General features: G+C 49.0%; 1 protein-coding gene across 1 annotated transcript in view; it reads left to right on the plus strand.

Annotated features, from left to right (window-relative positions):
* The window catches only part of FANCM (FA complementation group M), a 49,159-nt gene extending 32,797 nt beyond the window's left edge, over window positions 1–16,362 (plus strand). Inside the window, exons 14-23 of the mRNA XM_081908542.1 lie at window positions 2,143–4,108; window positions 6,564–6,646; window positions 6,749–6,817; window positions 7,484–7,585; window positions 8,344–8,500; window positions 9,671–9,774; window positions 11,266–11,721; window positions 13,499–13,820; window positions 15,499–15,790; window positions 16,152–16,362. Coding sequence (XP_081764668.1) covers window positions 2,143–4,108; window positions 6,564–6,646; window positions 6,749–6,817; window positions 7,484–7,585; window positions 8,344–8,500; window positions 9,671–9,774; window positions 11,266–11,721; window positions 13,499–13,820; window positions 15,499–15,790; window positions 16,152–16,266 — 3,666 coding nt within the window. The 3' untranslated portion in view covers window positions 16,267–16,362. The remainder of the gene's footprint in view (window positions 1–2,142; window positions 4,109–6,563; window positions 6,647–6,748; window positions 6,818–7,483; window positions 7,586–8,343; window positions 8,501–9,670; window positions 9,775–11,265; window positions 11,722–13,498; window positions 13,821–15,498; window positions 15,791–16,151) is intronic.
* Window positions 16,363–17,281: the final 919 nt, after the last annotated feature.

Consider the following 17,281-nt stretch of genomic DNA (forward strand, 5'->3'; position numbering starts at 1 on the left):
GAGTGCGGTGAAGGTGAGCAAGTTAGCTTGAAGCATTGCTGTAGCCCCAGACAGAAACCCATTGGAGGTTGGAATGCTCCAGTCAGGTGGTCATACAGTTCAAGGCACACTTGAGCCATGCACATGAGTCTCCTGGCACACCTGCTGTCACCCCTGGGACTGTGGCAATGAGGGCAAGATCACAGGAGTTGAGAGAACTTCTACGGAGGAGTTTTTAGCACAGAACATTGACAAGAAAGGCACAGGTTCGTGGGGGAGGTTGCAGAAGCTGTGCTTGGAGGAGGGATGGTTCTGCACAATTCTGTTTGCATGGTTTGCTTTTCAACCCACATCTGAAAAGCTAAGCTTGGTGTGCTGAGAGCTTCCACTAATACCCATGCACACACACACTCTGTTGCTAATCAGGTCCTGCACTACTTTGCCCTGGAGCATTAAAGGGTCATATGGGCATTTAAGAGGATAAAGCTGCACTCAGCAATCGGAAAGGCTTGCCAGCTTTCCCTGCTTGCTTCTCCAGCTTGTTACAGAAAACACATTGCCCCTAATGACAGCAGGGAAACTGAAGTTCATTCCAAAATTATGCTGTGTTGGCTTTGCCCTTCCTTCCTTCCTACTGTCTTGTGTTCCCTTTGGAGGCTTATTCTTCATGCGCCCCAGCCATTGGGTTCTTTTGCATTGCAAGGAGTCAACTCTTGGAGCCCAAGAGTTGTCAGAATTGTTATTATGACTCCTGTACTCCCAAAGCCAGAGTTGCCTTGTGACTCTGCGGGTGGGATGTTTGTGTAATGAGCTATATGGATTCTCCCATTTATTGATGCCCTGCTCCCCTGGGAGAGAGAGAGAGGGAGAGAGAGAACTGTTGTTCGTTTTTTTGCAGGCCAGAAGCCCATTTAATTGTTAGACACCACCTTTTCTGTCACCTTTCCAAGTTGTGAATATTGTTAATCTGGCAGGATTCTATAATTCTTAATGAAAGCCGTTGCGCTAATGCAATCGTATTGGGAAAGGAGTGGTTTTGTCCCATGACCTATTTTGCTGAGCAGCTGGTTTCAAATCTCAAGTTTTGTTAGTTCCTTCAAATGGTTTTTTGATGCTTTACTCTACTTAAGCAAAGTGTGAAGGTGTGAGAGTGTTTTTGCTTCCCACCTGCGGTTTAGAACCTGCCTGGGGTCAAGTGTCCTTTTCCATAGGGAAGGAGAGCATTTATGTAAGACCTTGTGAGTCTGAAATGAGGACACACACTATGATCCTAGCTGCCAGACTTAGGTACCCCTGGAGGAGAGTTGCTTTATGTAACTTATATATCAGGTCATTTTTAATGTTATTTCTTTTTTTGTAGGCCAAATTGGCAGGTAAATGAACTAGCTGCATCGTTCTGTTTTGATTTAAATGACTCCATGATCCTGTGAACTTAGGGAAGGCTGAACCAATACACACAGGCATTGTTTTCCAGAATATAGTCAGTCCAGGATTTGGAAGCAGTAGAGGAAAACTGATGGAAAGTATTGTTAAAAGATAAAATAACCAAACCTATAGAAGCACAAGCCTTCCTGAAACAGAACCAGCATGGCTTCTGCAACGTCAAGTCTTACATTATGAACATATTTGAGTTCTTTGAGAGTATCAACAAGCATAGCATACTTAGGAATTTCAAAAGGCTTTTGACAAAGTACCTCACCGAAGACTCCTGCTGAGTAAGCTTAGCAGTCATGGAAGAGGTCCTCTTGTGGACTGGGGATTGAGAACCAGCGAGTAGGAATAAAGGGACAGATCTTTGGATGGAGAGATGTAGAACGTGGAGTCAGAGGCCGTATTGCTTCTGAATGCCAGTTGCTGGAGGTCGCACAAAGCGAGAGGACTCTTGTGCTTGAATCTTGTTTGCTGGTTTCCCACAGGCATCTGGGGAGGAGCCATTGTGAGAACAGGAAGCTGGGCTAGATGGGCTGTTGGCCTGATCCAGCAGCCTCTTTTGATTTTCTCCTTGAGCCCTCATGAGCAAATGTTGGTCTCCTGGTCCATTTCCCTTCTGCAAGACTGAAGCCATGTCAGTCTAGTAAACACAGTTGATGGGAGGATAAGGAGTGTGATGAACTTTGAGTCAAGCAGATATCTGAAATAGTGTCTTTTCTTTTTTTCAACTAGGGAGAATGCCACTATGAGCTGGATACCCGTCCTTATTTTCACTGGGAGGCATCGGAGGAGGCTCAGCAGGGCAAGAGGTGTCGTGATGCTGCAGCTGCTCAAAAGGCGCCTTTCTCTAGAAAAACCCTGGCAGAGGCTCCAAAAGCAGCAACACACCGCTCATCTTCCTCCGTGGAGCTTGATGCAGAATGTGTATCTCTCTTTAAAGCAACGAGCTTCAAATCTGTGAATAGGCCTCAGGCTCTGTCGGTAGACTCTGAAAGCCGTGCTACAGAGGAGCCCAGCCCTGCAGATGGTTTTCCAGTGAGCACTTTGCCGTTGGTTGATGGTGCTGGATGTAAAAAAATGTCAGATAAGGATGAGGAAAACCTGGAGGAATCTGCCAGCATAAGCATTGCCCAGAGAAGTGTTGCTGATCGTGAAAACGCAGCAGAAACAAAATTTCAGCCCATCTCAAAAGTGTGCGGCTCATGGAATGGACACGGTGCAGACTCAGGCTACGGCTGCTTTGCAGAAGAAAATTCTCCCCTTTCTTCCTTGTTTTATGCACCACCACCAGCAGCAGTGGTGGATTTGTTTGTGCTTCCTGGTGCAAGTGCCGAAGAGGATGCTTTTTGGGGAAAATGCATCCCAACAAATGCAGCAAGGCTTCTGTCACAGTCTCCCCCTTCTCTGAATGAATTATTTGATTCTGAAGAAGAGACAGAGGATGTAGCCCAGCAGTTAAGCTCAGTGCAAAAATGTGTTTCCGGTGTGTTTGCAGGCAAACGTCCTTCAGGAGAAAAACTGACTCCTTTCAAACCACCTTCCATGTCACCTCGGACCATGTCTGAACTCACCGATGCTCAGGAACAGTGTTCCTTGGATAACCCTTTGGAAAAAAGCTGCATTCCTGAAGCTTCCTTTAGCAAGATAAATGATTTTGATTGGGACGAAATATTTGAGTGTGACGATGAAAAGCAGATGGGCATTCAAGGGAGAACTCCAGCAGTGGCAAATCATGATCCAGGAGCAAACCATTCAGGAAAGGAGGCGGCTTGCAGCCGTTATCAAGGATCCCAGAAGCTGGCTGAGAGGAATGCAAGCCCTACTGAAGTGCCTGGGTGTTTCTTTATAGGAGAGGATTTTGCAGAGAGTGGCCCTCATCCAGACACAAAAGGAGGGGAGCTTTCAGAGCCATCATTGCGGGGTACTCAAGCCAGTACCCCGAGACAGGAAGAGGGGACCTCTGAAAGGCAGCCCTTAGGGGAGGAGCTTCATGAGGTCAGGCAAGGAAACCCCACAAAGTCACTGACAATCACAAGAGATGGAGGTTTGGAAGCATCTGTTGATCCTGTCGGTGCAGGCAAAGGAGAAGCCCAGCGTCCTGGAGAGTTCTACAATGTTTCTCAGGAGTTGTTCTCTGTTAACTTTGATCTGGGTTTCCTGACTCAAGAATCGGAGGACGAGTGCCCAGAGCAAGTGGACACCGTGAAAGATGGGGGAATTAATGCGGCAATTAGCTCCTCTAGCGCTGAAGTAGCACTCTCAAACAGCAACATGTCAAGGAAGTCTCCACTGACCTGGGGCAATGAATGCTTTAATGGAACCAAGTTTTCTACACCTTTACACCTACAAAATCGGGACTCTTGTCTTGCGGCAGTTGAAAATGTTATTCCCTTGGTCTCTCCTTTGACACCAGCGAGAGGGAAACTGTGCCAGTCACCAGGTTCTGATCACGCTGCATGTTCCACACCGACAGGTAGGCAGGTGAGCCATGCTGGCGTCCCCAGAAGAACCTGCACGAGCTCTTTCTCCGGGAATAGGCAGGAAAGTCCACAGGCACCAGTTCCAAGGAGAGGGAATGCCAGTACAGTGAAAAGGGACTTGGCTAACTCCATTTTCAGCACAGAGGGGCTTGCACTGCGGGAAACCGCGAAGGTGGAAAATGGAAGCCTAAATGGCCCTCACGTGCTTCCCATTGAAGGTAAGATTTTTTAAAAATTAAAATAGCGTAAGGCATTATGCAGAGAGGACTTAGTTTGCCTACAGTCTTCAGAAGGCAGATGGGAACTGGATACTGAGATCCTGCCTTTTAAGCAATGAAGGGATGTTCTCTCGCTGGGTTTATGGCAAGGCTAAGCATCAGGTTGCAGAAGGCAACATCCTAGAGTTGGAAAGGGCCTCATGGGGAGTCAGCCCAACCCCCCCCATCCCCCCAGCTGATGCAGGAAACCCCCCACCCTCTGGAGCCCCAATAGGTGAGGCCATCTTGCCTCTGCTTAAGAACCTCAAGTGGAAAGAGAGTCAGTCCGACATTCTCTCTTGAATGGTTTATGCTGTTGGGAATGTTTAAATCATTTTTCTTGCAATGCATTTAAAATATTCTTTAGCCTTCCTCTCCACACAAGAGGGTACCAAAGTGGGGTACAGTGGAATAAATTAAAAGCAACCCCCTCTCCCTCAGTTACAGATCAACAGTCAGATAAAAACAGGAACAGATAAAACCATGGCAGAGTCAGTAGTCACAATAAAGGGTAAAGGGACCCCTGATCACTAGGTCCAGTCATGACCGACTCTGGGGTTGCGGTGCTCATCTCGCTTTACAGGCCGAGGGAGCCGGCGTACAGCTTCCGGGTCATGTGGCCAGCATGACCAAGCCACTTCTGGCGAGCCATAGCAGCGCACAGAAATGCCGTTTACCTTTCCGCCGGAGCGGTACCTATTTATCTACTTGCACTTTGACCTGCTTTCAAACTGCTAGGTTGGCAGGAGCAGGGACGAGCAACGAGAGCTCACCCCATTGCGGGGATTCGAACCGCCAACTTCTGATCGGCAAGTCCTAGGCTCTGTGGTTTAACCCACAGCGCCACCCGTGTGGGTAAAAATACTGCTGTGGCATTGATACCCCTAAAGGCCTGCTGAAATGGGTTCATTTATGCCCTGCCCTACTCGGCCCATCCTCAATGCCAGTAGAGATCCTGGCTCGCCTCTTAGCTCCTCATTGTCTCATCTCCAATCTAAGCCTGCCTCCCTGCAGCCTCTCCTCCTAGCGAGGGGCCTCCCGGTCCCCCTGCATCTAGGTCACACTTCTTCGTATGCAGTTTACTTTGTCAGTATCCTTTTTAAACGGTTAGAGGCAGCAGCTAGAACTCTCTGTGTTGGGAAGTGGAGACCGGAGGCTGTACCAACCTTTAAAGAAAGGGTTAAACTCTGGGAGGTTAGTGGCTAAAATAGCACACTTTTAGGTTCATGGAATAAGAGCGCAGGCAAGGCCACTTTCTGAAATACACTTGTTTACTTATTTGTTTTAAAAAAGGAAGATAACTTTATTAATTTGGGATAATATGTCTGAATAAACCTCAACTTTTTCTGTTCCTCATCCAGTAAGCTTTTTTCCAATCAGATGTAAGCAATTTCGCCATAAGAGTGGTATTATATAAGATGCAATGTGATTTAGACAGAGCGATACTGCAATTTATTACAAAATCAAATTAAAAAATTGAAATGTAAATGAACTGTGGAGCTTGGAACTGGACACGGTAAGCCAGATGGGGCCTGGCCAAAGTAGAATAAAGCAGCACCACTGCATCTGGAGGCTCAGCTTCTGTGGATGCAACGCCTTTGCTCACTCCTGCCCTGGCGGTTTCCCCGCCGGAGGCCTGGGCTTCTGAATGGCAGTTGCTGTGAAGCGTGGGAGGGGAGAGCACGGCTGTGCTCAGGTGCCCCTCGTGGGCGCCCAGTCGGCCACCGTGAGAACCGGGTGCTGGCTCAGAGAAGCCCCAGGCTTCATCCAGCTGCAGGATCAGCATAAGTTTCTACATCCTTAGCTTACATCTTTTACCTTTTTATATTCTTAGCTTAAATGTAAAAGTCCTACTCCCGCTCCTTCCTCATTCTGTGTAAAAGCACGGGGGGGGGGACTGTTGGATTCCTATTAAAAACAAACCAACACAACCTTGAGGAATATGTGCAGGGAAGAGTTAGAAAATGGGGCAAAAGTGGCAGGGAGGGGAGAAATGGAGTCAGCTGGAGATACCTTGTTCCAGAGGTGCCTCTCTGGCTACCTGTAGGAGGAGCAACAGCTCTTGTACGTGGGCTGACAACATGTCCAAGAACAGATAAGTGGAGTTGGTTTAGTGTTTTCCCCTTCTCTTTCCCCTCATCCCTATCACTCGGTAGCACTCTTAATTTCCAGCCTAGCAAGGCAGTGCAGCCGGCTGTTTTCCTCTGCTGGGGAATACTGTTTAAGTTGCCCCAAGTGAACCCTGAATGGATGAGGAATCACAGGCCGACAATAGCAACCTCCCAAGCCAATTCAGAATTGCCTTATTTAAAGAAAAAAGGGAGAAAGCATTTTCCTCTCGGACTTACAAATATATTGTATGGTGAAAAACACACACACACTTTCTTATTATTGTTACCCACATACTCCTTCGCAGTTGGGGCCGGCAGTGAAAGCGAAGAAGAAATTGTTTTTCTCAGAAAAAGTAAGAAGAAAGTGAACGTTTTCACATCTCAAAACGTGAGTCAGCTCAGTTAAAATTAAAGGCCACCAAGCTCCAAACAAAACTCCTCTCTGTGCAGTTTCTAAATGTGTTTTGACGTCTTCCTTCCTTCTCCCAAGATTGATGATGACTGTGACTTGGAATCGCCAGTATTTGCTGTCAAGAAACGGAGACGTCTGCTCGTCACAGTGAGTAAATACCCCCGTCAGGGCAGGAAAAACACATAAAACACATTTTGCTCCGGTTGGCTTAAACATCCCTCTTTATTGTTAGGAAATGTTTATTACCATTTTTATCTAAAATGGCTTTAACCTGCAATAGGACAGGAGCTGATTAGTTTTGAGATATCTAGCAGAAGTAAAATAGTTTTTTTTAAATAGTCAATTCATTTATATACGTTTCCCACCATGACACCTGTGCTCAAAGCAGTTCCTGTAAAATGTGGTAAAGTTTATTCTTCAGATGGAGAGATATTTGGGCAGCATTCTCAGTTGAATGTACTCAGAAAACCAGTAGGCTGCTTTTACCCTGAGTCGTCCTCTTGGCCATCTGCCCAAATGCTGCCCCTGCAGGGGGTCTCCACGAGAAACGGCTGAACAGGCCACCTCCTCCCTCTCCTCCACTCTTCCTCCAGAATTCTTTAACCACCCCTTAAGTGTAATTTCACCATCAACATTAATCATAAGGAACATGAACCAGGCTGCCTATAGCATCCCAGATTTGAAGCCAAAGGCTGCAAGTTTTGGTTAAGCCAGACTCATAAAGTCCCTGCCAGGGTAGCATGGAACAGCAGTTAAGGCCAGAGGAATCTGGCTCTGATGCCACTGTTGACTGGTGTCTGTGCTCTGTTTCAGTCAGATTTGTCTAGCGACACAAGCCCAGATTGCCCTGAGAAGAGCTGGAGCAAGAAGCCAGGTGTGAAGAGGCGGAAAAGGGCAGACGCTGCTGCCAGGAAGGTGCGCATATGACACACAGTGATGCTTCTTTGAGGCTTGGGGTACTACTGTGCTTTTCGTTTCCCCCTCTGGAACCTTAGACAGGAAGGAAATACGGGGCAGTGTGCGTGAGGGGAACATGCTTGGAAACAGAGTCTCCTCTGTTAGGCAAAATTTCAGTTTTGGAGCAGGGCCATGCAGCTCAGCTGAGCAGGACGACACATACTGGGGTGTGTCATTCAGCCCCTCCCATCCCCAGTTAAAGAAGAGGATCTGGTTTCAGGTAAGGAGGAGAGGCCTCTCTCTGCCTGAGAAGTCATTATAAAACTGGAAGCTGCCTTATATGGGCTTTGATCCATCTAGCTGAGCATTGTCCACAGACTGGCAGCAGTGGCTCTCCAGGGTTTTAGGCTGGAGTCATTCCTAGGCCTACTTGCAGATGCTGTCAGGGATTGAATCCCAAATGCAGGAAACTAATACCAAACCAAGGAATTCGGGGAGAGGTACTTTTGGCCTTGTGTTTTGTAATTGAGGATGGACAAATGGGGTCCTTCTTCTTTCCGAGTGAGGCTGTGGCCTCAGATCACTTGATCTGCACGGCTGGTGGTGGTGGGGCTTCGTGGGCTGGCTGGCAACCTGGGATTGTGTCCTTGCCCGTGGCCAGTTCCTAAAGGAAGCCCAGTTCTGATCAGCCCTGGGGTGGGGCTTGGCCAGTCCCCGGCCACCTGGCATGGCTGGTTCTACAGCAGAGTCTGCAGGAACTCTCTTGCTTCATGTAGAACGCAGCCAAATACTTCCTGGACCAGGAGGCGGAACTTTCTGAGGAAGGAGCCATGGAGGTTTCATCCGACGAGAGCGTCGGCTCGGAAAACGTGCAGAGTTCTTCCCTCGTCGAGTTTTTAAATGATGAGACACAGATTATGCAAGATCTCAATGGTAAGTGAAGGAAAACCCTGCCCTTTTCCTGTTAGCTGACACTTCCTTTGGTCTAATTGTCCTTTTTCACTGGCACCAGTCCTCCCAGTAGCTTTCCTACAAGGCTGTGATTGCAGTCAGCATGTCAGGTTTGGGAAATCAGGTAGCAGCAATAAGTCAGGACTGTGTCGCTTCGGTCCATGCTGCAGTATCATCAACAAAGTGGAAAGGTGAGGAACAAAGGCACAAACTGCAGGAGAGCTTGAATAGCCGGCACTTGGACCGAGGCCTGGAAGTGGATAGAGAATGAACGGCATGTTGAGATGGATGCTTGGAGGCCACTGAACTGCTTCTGTGCAGCAATTGCCACATGTGGAACCTGTCCCCCCGGTGCCGTTGTGGGAAGGGTTTCTCTGCTACTAACAGGCCCCTGATTGGTGCGGAGTCTGTGTGGTGGGAATTGTAACGGGATCCGCAAAACAACACAACTTTCCCCCACCCTACAGAGACCTTTTTTGGAATAAATTTTTATTAATTTTTCCACCGTAATAACACAAACCACAAAGCAAAATGATACACAAAAATAGAAAAGGAAAAAGAGAAGGGGGGGAAAGGGAAGGGGGGAAAGGGGGGAACAATAAACAAATAGACACTAATAACAAACTTAATTCTTCACAAATCCAACTTTTTAAACATCTTACTTGACTTCCTCAAATCCCTCCCTTCTGCGTTTCCGTGTAATTTAAAAGTAACAGCTTTCCAATATCATTATTAAACTAAAACAATTTCCAATTATAGTCATCTTATTCACTTTTCTTAACATTCTGAATCCCATTTATTTAATTATAACTTAATTTGTCCTAGGCCTATTTGTTTCTTTCAAGTAATTTCTAATTTTTTTATATTAGAATATTTAGTCCTTAAATTTCCTCCAGTCCTCTTGAAACTCCTCTTCTTTCTGGTCGCGGATTCTTCCAGTCAGGGCAGCTAGCTCCGAAAAGTCCATCATCTTCATCTGCCAATCTTCCACTGTTGGTACTTCTTGTGTTTTCCAATTTTTAGCAAGTAATATTCGAATATTACGAATACAGAGACTCTTTCTGCCTGCGAAGCCTGCCCAAACGGGTACTGACTGTGGCTTCAGTTCCTCTTCTGCCTGCCTGACTGCTGTTCTTTTTTCTCTCTGCTCAGAATCTGAGATGCATGCAGTCTACCTGAAATCTGTACGAAGCCCAGCTGTTGGCAACAGGTATAAGATGCAGAAAGGATGCAACTCGGTGGCTGTTTTCTCACAGGTAGGAAGGCAGACAGGGAGGGTTGTGTCCAAAGCACAAACTGGGGCTGGTCTTGATCCAGAAATGCTGCTTGTTGGTTTCTCACAGCCTTATCGGAGCAAATGGTCGCTTTTCACAAGTGTCGTCTTAAAGGACAAGGCCGAAAGGATTGTTTCAAGGTGGGGCTGACTTCTTAGCAAGGCAGAACCTGCTGCCTCAACACAGTCGGGGTTTGTTTAATACCACCCTTCGATAAAAATCCCCAGTGCGGTTCACATGAATCAAAAGATAAAAACAATGCAAAATACAAATATCGCAAATCAGAGCTATTGTAAGGCAGAAGAAAGAAAAGGCAGCGTGATTTGGGGGGGGGGCACAACCTAAGAACAGGATTCTGATTCCACCTGAATGACCTGGGGAAAGTCTGTGTCAGGCAGAGTTCTCTCAGGAATGTGGTCCCTAGTTGGGATGCTGAGCTTGAGAAGTCCCCCCTCCCTCATAGCCACAAGCAGAAGGACCTTATCATATAGGTAGCTTGATAGGGAGCTTGGCCTTCCTTTCGGCACTGGGGAGTCAAGCAAGTTTGGCCTCAAAGGACAGTAATGCCACCATGAATTGGGCTGGGGAAAACACTGGTAGCCAGTGAAGGTCCTTTAACTGGGCCAAGTGGCTGTGAACAAATCTTGCCACTATTAAAAGTCAATACCAGCTGCAGCTTCCAGGGCAGCCCCACATGCCAAAAGGTCCCCAAAGCACGGCTGCTCTTGGCCAGCCTGCCTCTCTCTCGGTGAAGCCACAGTTTATGTGCCAGCATCAGCTGGGGGAGGGAACTCCCTTGGTGTCACTGAGAACACTTGGGAGTCCAGGGACAGGACTGGATCCTCCGCCCCAAACCAAAAAACAGATCCTTCAGGGGAGTGCAAACGCATCTAGAACACATTGACCTTCTCCCTAAACCCAGGCAGCCTCCAGGCACAGAACTACTGCTTTCTAACACTTCTTCAGCTTGTGACGTGAGTCCAGGCAGCAGCTCAGGGAGAGATGTGAACAGTCCAGGAACTGGGGGGGGGGTGTTTTTGCAGTGTGCAGGGGCCTGGGAAAACCTGGCTCAGGTGTTAAAATGAAAGAGCTTGGTTCCTCAGCATATCGACGCCACTTTATCCCAGGTTTTTACTGTATTTTTCAATAGAAAGGGTGGGGTAGACGTGCCAAAATAAACTGGCTCCTGCAAATTAAGGCATTGCCTTCTGGATTTCTGCCATATTCCATACATACCTGTGAACCTGAGAACCAAGTGACACATCAACGTCATTGTGTCATTAGAAACTGCGCCAGCCTCATGCGCTGAAAGCTCCTCCAGGCTTGACTGGAAAGGTCACCTGCATTTCATCTGCTGGAGCTGGCCAGGCCTGCAGCTACGGCCCACGTGAGGCTCAAGACGTTCTGTGGCCCTGCCTTGGAGATACGCAAATCGTGGCGTGGGCTCTCCTCAGCGGTTTCATTTCCTTCCAGGTTCCAGAGCAGGACGAAAGCTACTTGGCAGACAGTTTCTGTGTGGAGGAGGTGGAGGACTCCCAAAGCTGCTCCAGTGAAGATGAGGAAGTTTGTGTTGACTTCAACCTGCTGCAGGAGAGCTTTGGGCACGGGAGAAAGCAGTATTGCACCCGACGCAGGAGGAAGCTGAAAGAGGCAGGGGCTGCTCCCCCGCCGCTCAAGAAACGCTCCCGGATCCAGATTCTCAGCAGCTCTAGTGACGATGAAGGAGGGGTCAGAAGGGAACCGCCTCCCGTCGCGAAAGCGGACCAGGGCTCACATGCGTCCTCATCGCTGGCTTTAGACCACCGTCTGGACTGCAGAACATCTGCTCCAAAGGCTGAGATCCGTCCGCCCCAAGAGAGCAGGACCCAAGGGCTCGTGGGACTGAAATCTTCCTTGTCAGAAGAACTGGACTTCCAGGCAACGTCAAAGGTATGGGTTGTGTTCAAGCTGTTCCTTCCTTTGCTGGTTTATCTGTGGCCAGGGTTAGAATAACAGACCAAAGCCCTGAAAGCGATCTGGTCAAAGCTCTCGCCAGGAGGCAAGATATCCCACAGCACCAGGGATGCTTCTTCAGGCTTTCCTTGAGAACCTTCAGCAAAAGGTCCTCCTGCCCCCTTGGTTGCCTCCTCCACTGTGAAAATGTAGTAATAATAAAAATAATAACAATAAATTTTATTTATACCCCTCCCTCCCCAGCTAAGACCGGGCTCAGGGCGGCTAACACCAAGTATAAAAACAATTGATTAAAATACAACTTAACAACAAGATCAAAATACAACATTAAAATGCAGCACCCCGGTTCCCCTTGGTCATGCTCAGAGGCCTTTTATAGCCATTCTGCCTAATGGCCTTCAGACCAGAAATGTTGGGGGTTGTACAAATCACCCTCTGCATGTAAATTGAATAAATGTGCATGAGCTATTTTTGCAATGGCATTTATGTTTTATCGAGCGCCTAGAGGACTACAGAGGGCTTGAGGTCAATGAAAGATTGGTGGGGAGGGCAGCACCTCCTCGTCCCCAGAAGGTGTCCCGTTGGAATAATTTGCAGGTGACTAATCCATGCGTATGCAATTGTTCTACTATGAGGCTAGAAGCATGTCTAAACAAAAGTGGGGTTTAGGTTCTGTACCACTTGCCCACCTAGCAGTTCGAAAGCACTTCGTTTACCTTTGAAGGTGGGAAGGTAAACGGTGTTTCCGTGCGCTGCTCTGGTTCGCCAGAAGCGGCTTAGTCATGCTGGCCACATGACCCAGAAGCTGTACGCCGGCTCCCTTGGCCTATAGAGCGAGATGAGCGTGCAACCCAAGTCATCCACAACTGGACCTAACGGTCAGGGGTACCTTTACCTTTACCACTTGTCAAATACTGCCATTTTCTATGCAATATTTGGACTGCCAGGCAAACTACCAGCCGTTACTTATCTTTCCCTGCTGTTTTTCCTGGTGGTCTATTTTAGGGCCTCTCCAGGCCCTAAACAAGTCATTGATGTGTTGATAGTGCCTTAATGGTTCCTTTATACTGAGCCATCCACACATTTCACTTTAGGAGCTTTTCTGTGATGCTTCCTCAGCGCCACCTGCAGGGACACTCATGCATTGCGGTGCAACAAAAGCCACACACACAAACACAACCTGGAACTTTTGAGGTACAGAATTTCTGCAGGACGTAACAAGGCGTTCCCTGGTTGGAAATGAAGCAGCAGGACTGCCCCCCAAAACCTTCACAGGCGCAAGCAGTGTTGAAAGCGGGATTGTGTGTAACTGCCCCAATAGCTTCTTGAGAACAAATCACTATTATTGCTCGATGAAAAGGATGTCTGGAGGGGGCCCTCAGATGGTAGAATCATAGAAGGGTAGAATCCTGCGATGCAGGAGTCACAGCTGAAGAATCCCTGACAAATGGTCAACATCCAACCTCTGCCTAAATGAATGTTCCACTCTCCACCTCCCTGTTTTTAGCTGCTATGGGGAAAAGGCTGGGTATAAATAAATACATAATCGTAGTAGTAGTAGTAGGAGGAGGAGGAGTAAACCAACATCTTCCAAGAGTCTGGAAGCTCTTTGGAGGCAGGGACTGTGGTCTTGTGTCACCTGGGAAGCCCTGCAAGGCTCTGGGGTGATGATAACGAAAGCTCAGCCTTCGCTTTCTCCTGCTCTGGCTGCTTTGCAGATGATGAGTGATGATTTCTCCTGTGATGTTTTCAGCCAGAAAGCTCTTTGGGGCACCTTACGGCGCTCTGCTCCCGGAAGAACCCGCCACTGCCTCTCTGCGTTCTGGTTGACAGCCGTGAGATCTCCTCTGGGCCGGACATCATTTCCACCCTGAAAGCTGTTCACGGAGTCAAGGTCCACGTTTGCTCACTGGGCAGCTGCGATTACGTTGTCAGCAGCCGGCTGGCCGTGGAGAGGAGATGCCAGGCGGAGCTGCTGAACCCGGCACACAGGAGCAGAGTGGTCCAGCGAGTGCAGCAGCTGAAGAGCAAGTTTGACAGGATCTGTGTGATTGTGGAGGAGAGAGTGAAAGCAGGTGGGTCTCCTGGCTTTGGCGGCTTTTCTCCTTGGGCATTAAGCATTTCAGCTTCCAGCTCTTCTGGTTGTGCTGTTTAGCGTTAAACAGAAAATGCAGCAGGTGCAGCACTGCAAATATGGGTGAGCAGAGATGGCCATTTAGGAGGTAGAAACATAACATGGTTGCACACAGGACCTTACAGGGAAGCTGGTAAACTGTGTTGTCCCACCAAGTGCTGAGTAGAATCTATCCCAGCTGCTTCTGATCATGCACTGAAAGGCAATAAGGTTCTTCACTCCACTTTGAAGAATGAAGAGGTAACTAGGAACTGCACCTTTTTTGGTAGTGTAGGAATGATCAGGAACTTGTATCTGCCTACAGTGGTGCCTCGCAAGACGAAATTAATTCATTCCGCAATTTTTTTCGTCTTGCGAAGCACGGTTTCCCATAGGAATGCATTGAAAATCAATCAATGCGAACCTATGGAAACCGCCTTCAGACCAGGTCCGGGGACAGTCTGTCCCCCGACCTCTTCTGAAGGCTGGGGGGGGGGACAAGGGCTTTTCTTCCCACCCCCAGCATTTAAAAAAACCCCGGGACAGCGGAGGACTTCTCCGCTGTCCGGGGCGATCTTAAAATGCTGGCGGGCGGCAGCGAAGGATTCGCTGCCGCCTGCCAGCATTTTAAAAAAACCTGGGACCTCTTCTGAAGGCCGGCAGGGGGCGAAAGTCTTTGCTCCCCCCGCCTGCCTTCCCGGGAGAGCGGAGAAACGCAGCATGTTTCTCCACTATCCCGGACGGCTTTTGAGGTCCAGGACCTCTTCTGAAGGCTGTCGGGGGGCAAAAGTCTTTGTCCCCCCTGCCTGCCTTCCCGGGGGCTTTTAAATTGCCCCGGGACAGCGGAGAAGTCCTCTGCTGTCCTGGGGTTTTTTAAAATGCTGGTGGGCGGCAGCCCTGCCTTCAAAAGCCGTCCGGGATAGCGGGAAGCGCTTCCCTGCTATCCCGGACTGCTTTTAAAATGCTGGCGGTGGGGAGCAAAGCCTTTCGGCCCCCGCCGGCCTTCCTGGACCTCTTTTGAAGGCCGGAGGGGGGAAAGGCTTTGCTCCCCACCGCCAGCTTTTAAAAGAGGTCCCCGGAGATTTCCCTATGGGCTTTCTTCTTGCGAAGCAAGCCCATAGGGAAATTCGTCTTGCGAAGCAACTCGCAAACGGAAAACCCTTTCGTCTTGCGGGTTTTTCGTCTTGCGAGGCATTCGTCTTGCGGGGCACCACTGTACTTGTTTTCCACTCAACTCTCTTTCTGGGTGAAAGAGAAGGGAAAGATGGGTCCTGATTTTAAGGGTCTTCCTTTGCCCCCCTAGGCTGTGAAATGCTGTAACAGCTGACAACTTGCAGCAGCTGCTAAGGAGCTGAGAACACAACTGGCCCTTCTGCTAGAGATGGGATGGAGAGCCTGTGCTCATCCTCCAGGCTTTGCTGGACCAGGCCAACATCAGGGGTGAGGTTGAGGGGAGCCCAAGAACACCCAGAGCGCCACAACTTCCCCACATCTCTGTGCTTAGCACATTGAAGCTGATCTCTTGCCACTTGGGGCATCAAGGAATGAAAGGCCACCGATAGTGAGAAATCTGGAAGGCTCTCCCAGGTGGCAGCACAGGAGAAATGCCAACACCAAACTCTTGTTCTGTCAACTTCCAGGAGAAGCACGGAGAGTGTTCCACAGAAGCCGGCACTATGACAGCCTCCTGTTGGCCTTCGTCCAGGCAGGAATCCGGGTGCTCTTCAGCTCCTGCCAAGAGGAGACGGCTGACTTGCTGAAGGAGCTGGCTTCGCTGGAGCAGCGGAAGAACGCGGCCATCCAAGTGCCCACAGAGGTGCCGGGGCACAGGCAAGATGCCCTCCGCTTCTACCTGAGCATTCCCTGCGTCAGCTACCCAGAGGCCCTGGCCTTGTGCCACTGCTTTCGCTCGGTGAAGGAGGCAGCCAACAGGTAGGGCTTGAGCAGGGCCTCGTCCTGTTTCCCAAACCTGATGGGCTGCATGCTCCCTCCTCAACTTGTGATGGCCGATATCTGTTCAGGGACTCTGACCTCAGATAGCAGCCCCTGCCACATTCTTTGGTAGCAAATTCCTCAAGGCGACTTGGTGTTGTGTGAAACCAGAGCCATCCACTTCTCTGTCCTGAGCAGGCTGCCGGTCACTTGGCTCTTCCTCCTCCCCTTTCCCCCTTCAGGCACATTGAAAGAAGCATCCTGCGGCCCAGACGGACGCCGTGTTTCTCCTGCTTGCTGCAGCAACTGCCTGTTGGCTTGCGATGGAGCTCAGCCTTCCTTTCTTCTTGCTCTTTTCCAGTTCCCCGGGCGAGATGGCAGCCCGCACCCGGATGAGCCAGCAGAAGGCAGAGAAGGTCTACCATTACATGCACTACGCCTTTGACGCTCAGATGCTGCCTGAGAAGATCACGTGACCAACTGTAAATCACAAAGGGCACCCCTTTTTTAAAAGACGCACTTTATTGTTACATCTCCTCGTTGTAAGATATGTAAATAAACTTCCGAACTCAGTGAGTTCCAGGCCACCATTTTCCTCTGGAGAAACCAGGCAGCTGCAAATGCAGCTTTTCCACAGGGGTTATTCTGAAACAGTGTTGCTGGAGCTCTTCTTCCTACCTCCTTACAAAACCAGATAGGCTTTGTTCTCCCTTCCCCTGGAGAAAGTGTTAAGAGTAAAGCTTAGTTCGTTTTTAGCTGTTATGTAGAAAGCACATTCTTAAAAGCAGGGAGCCTGAGACCATCCACTTGGGTGAGGTTGATGGAAGTTGAAGTCCATCAACATGTGAGGGCTGTGCCTTCATCACTGATCAAGCTAGAGATTTGGGGGGGGGGGGCTGGAAAAGAGGGGTTGCAAGAATTTGCTTAGTGTATGGACTGCCCAGTGTCTGCCTTTGTCGGAAATCTATCCTATGCAAAAAAGTGGTCTCTTCTTTGCTCAATCATGGTATACGCCAGGTGGGGAAAACCTTTGCCCCCCTGCCGCCGGGTGAATTACATCAGCCCCAGAGGTTAGGGGCTAGGGATTCTGGGAGCTGTAATTCAGCACCATCTGGAGGGCTCAAAGGTTCCCCGTGTGTGGTATAAGGGGCAGGGGCTTCAGCAATTCTGTTTGGTGCTGACAGGCAGGTGGAAAGCAGGTAAGTTTCTAGGACTAACTGAACATGAGGCTCCTGTAGGGGAATAGTGGAATAAGAAAAGGAATTGTAAACAAGGCGATTAGGAGCATGCAAGTTGTTGCCTCGAAGAAAAAGGAACAAAAGTTGGGATTATGCATGCATAAATAGTCAAATTTTACACAGGTTGTAAAAACTTCAACGTAGTTCAGCCTTCTGATTTGTGTAACTCGGGTGATGATTTGCTGCCATCTTGTGGCATCCTATACTTTGGTGCTTTTGACAAATTTGCCTGGGCCTTGCTTGTGGGAAATCT

Source organism: Podarcis melisellensis, assembly GCF_964234715.1.
Source record: "Podarcis melisellensis genome assembly, chromosome: 1".
Classification (NCBI taxonomy): Eukaryota; Metazoa; Chordata; class Lepidosauria; order Squamata; family Lacertidae; genus Podarcis; species Podarcis melisellensis.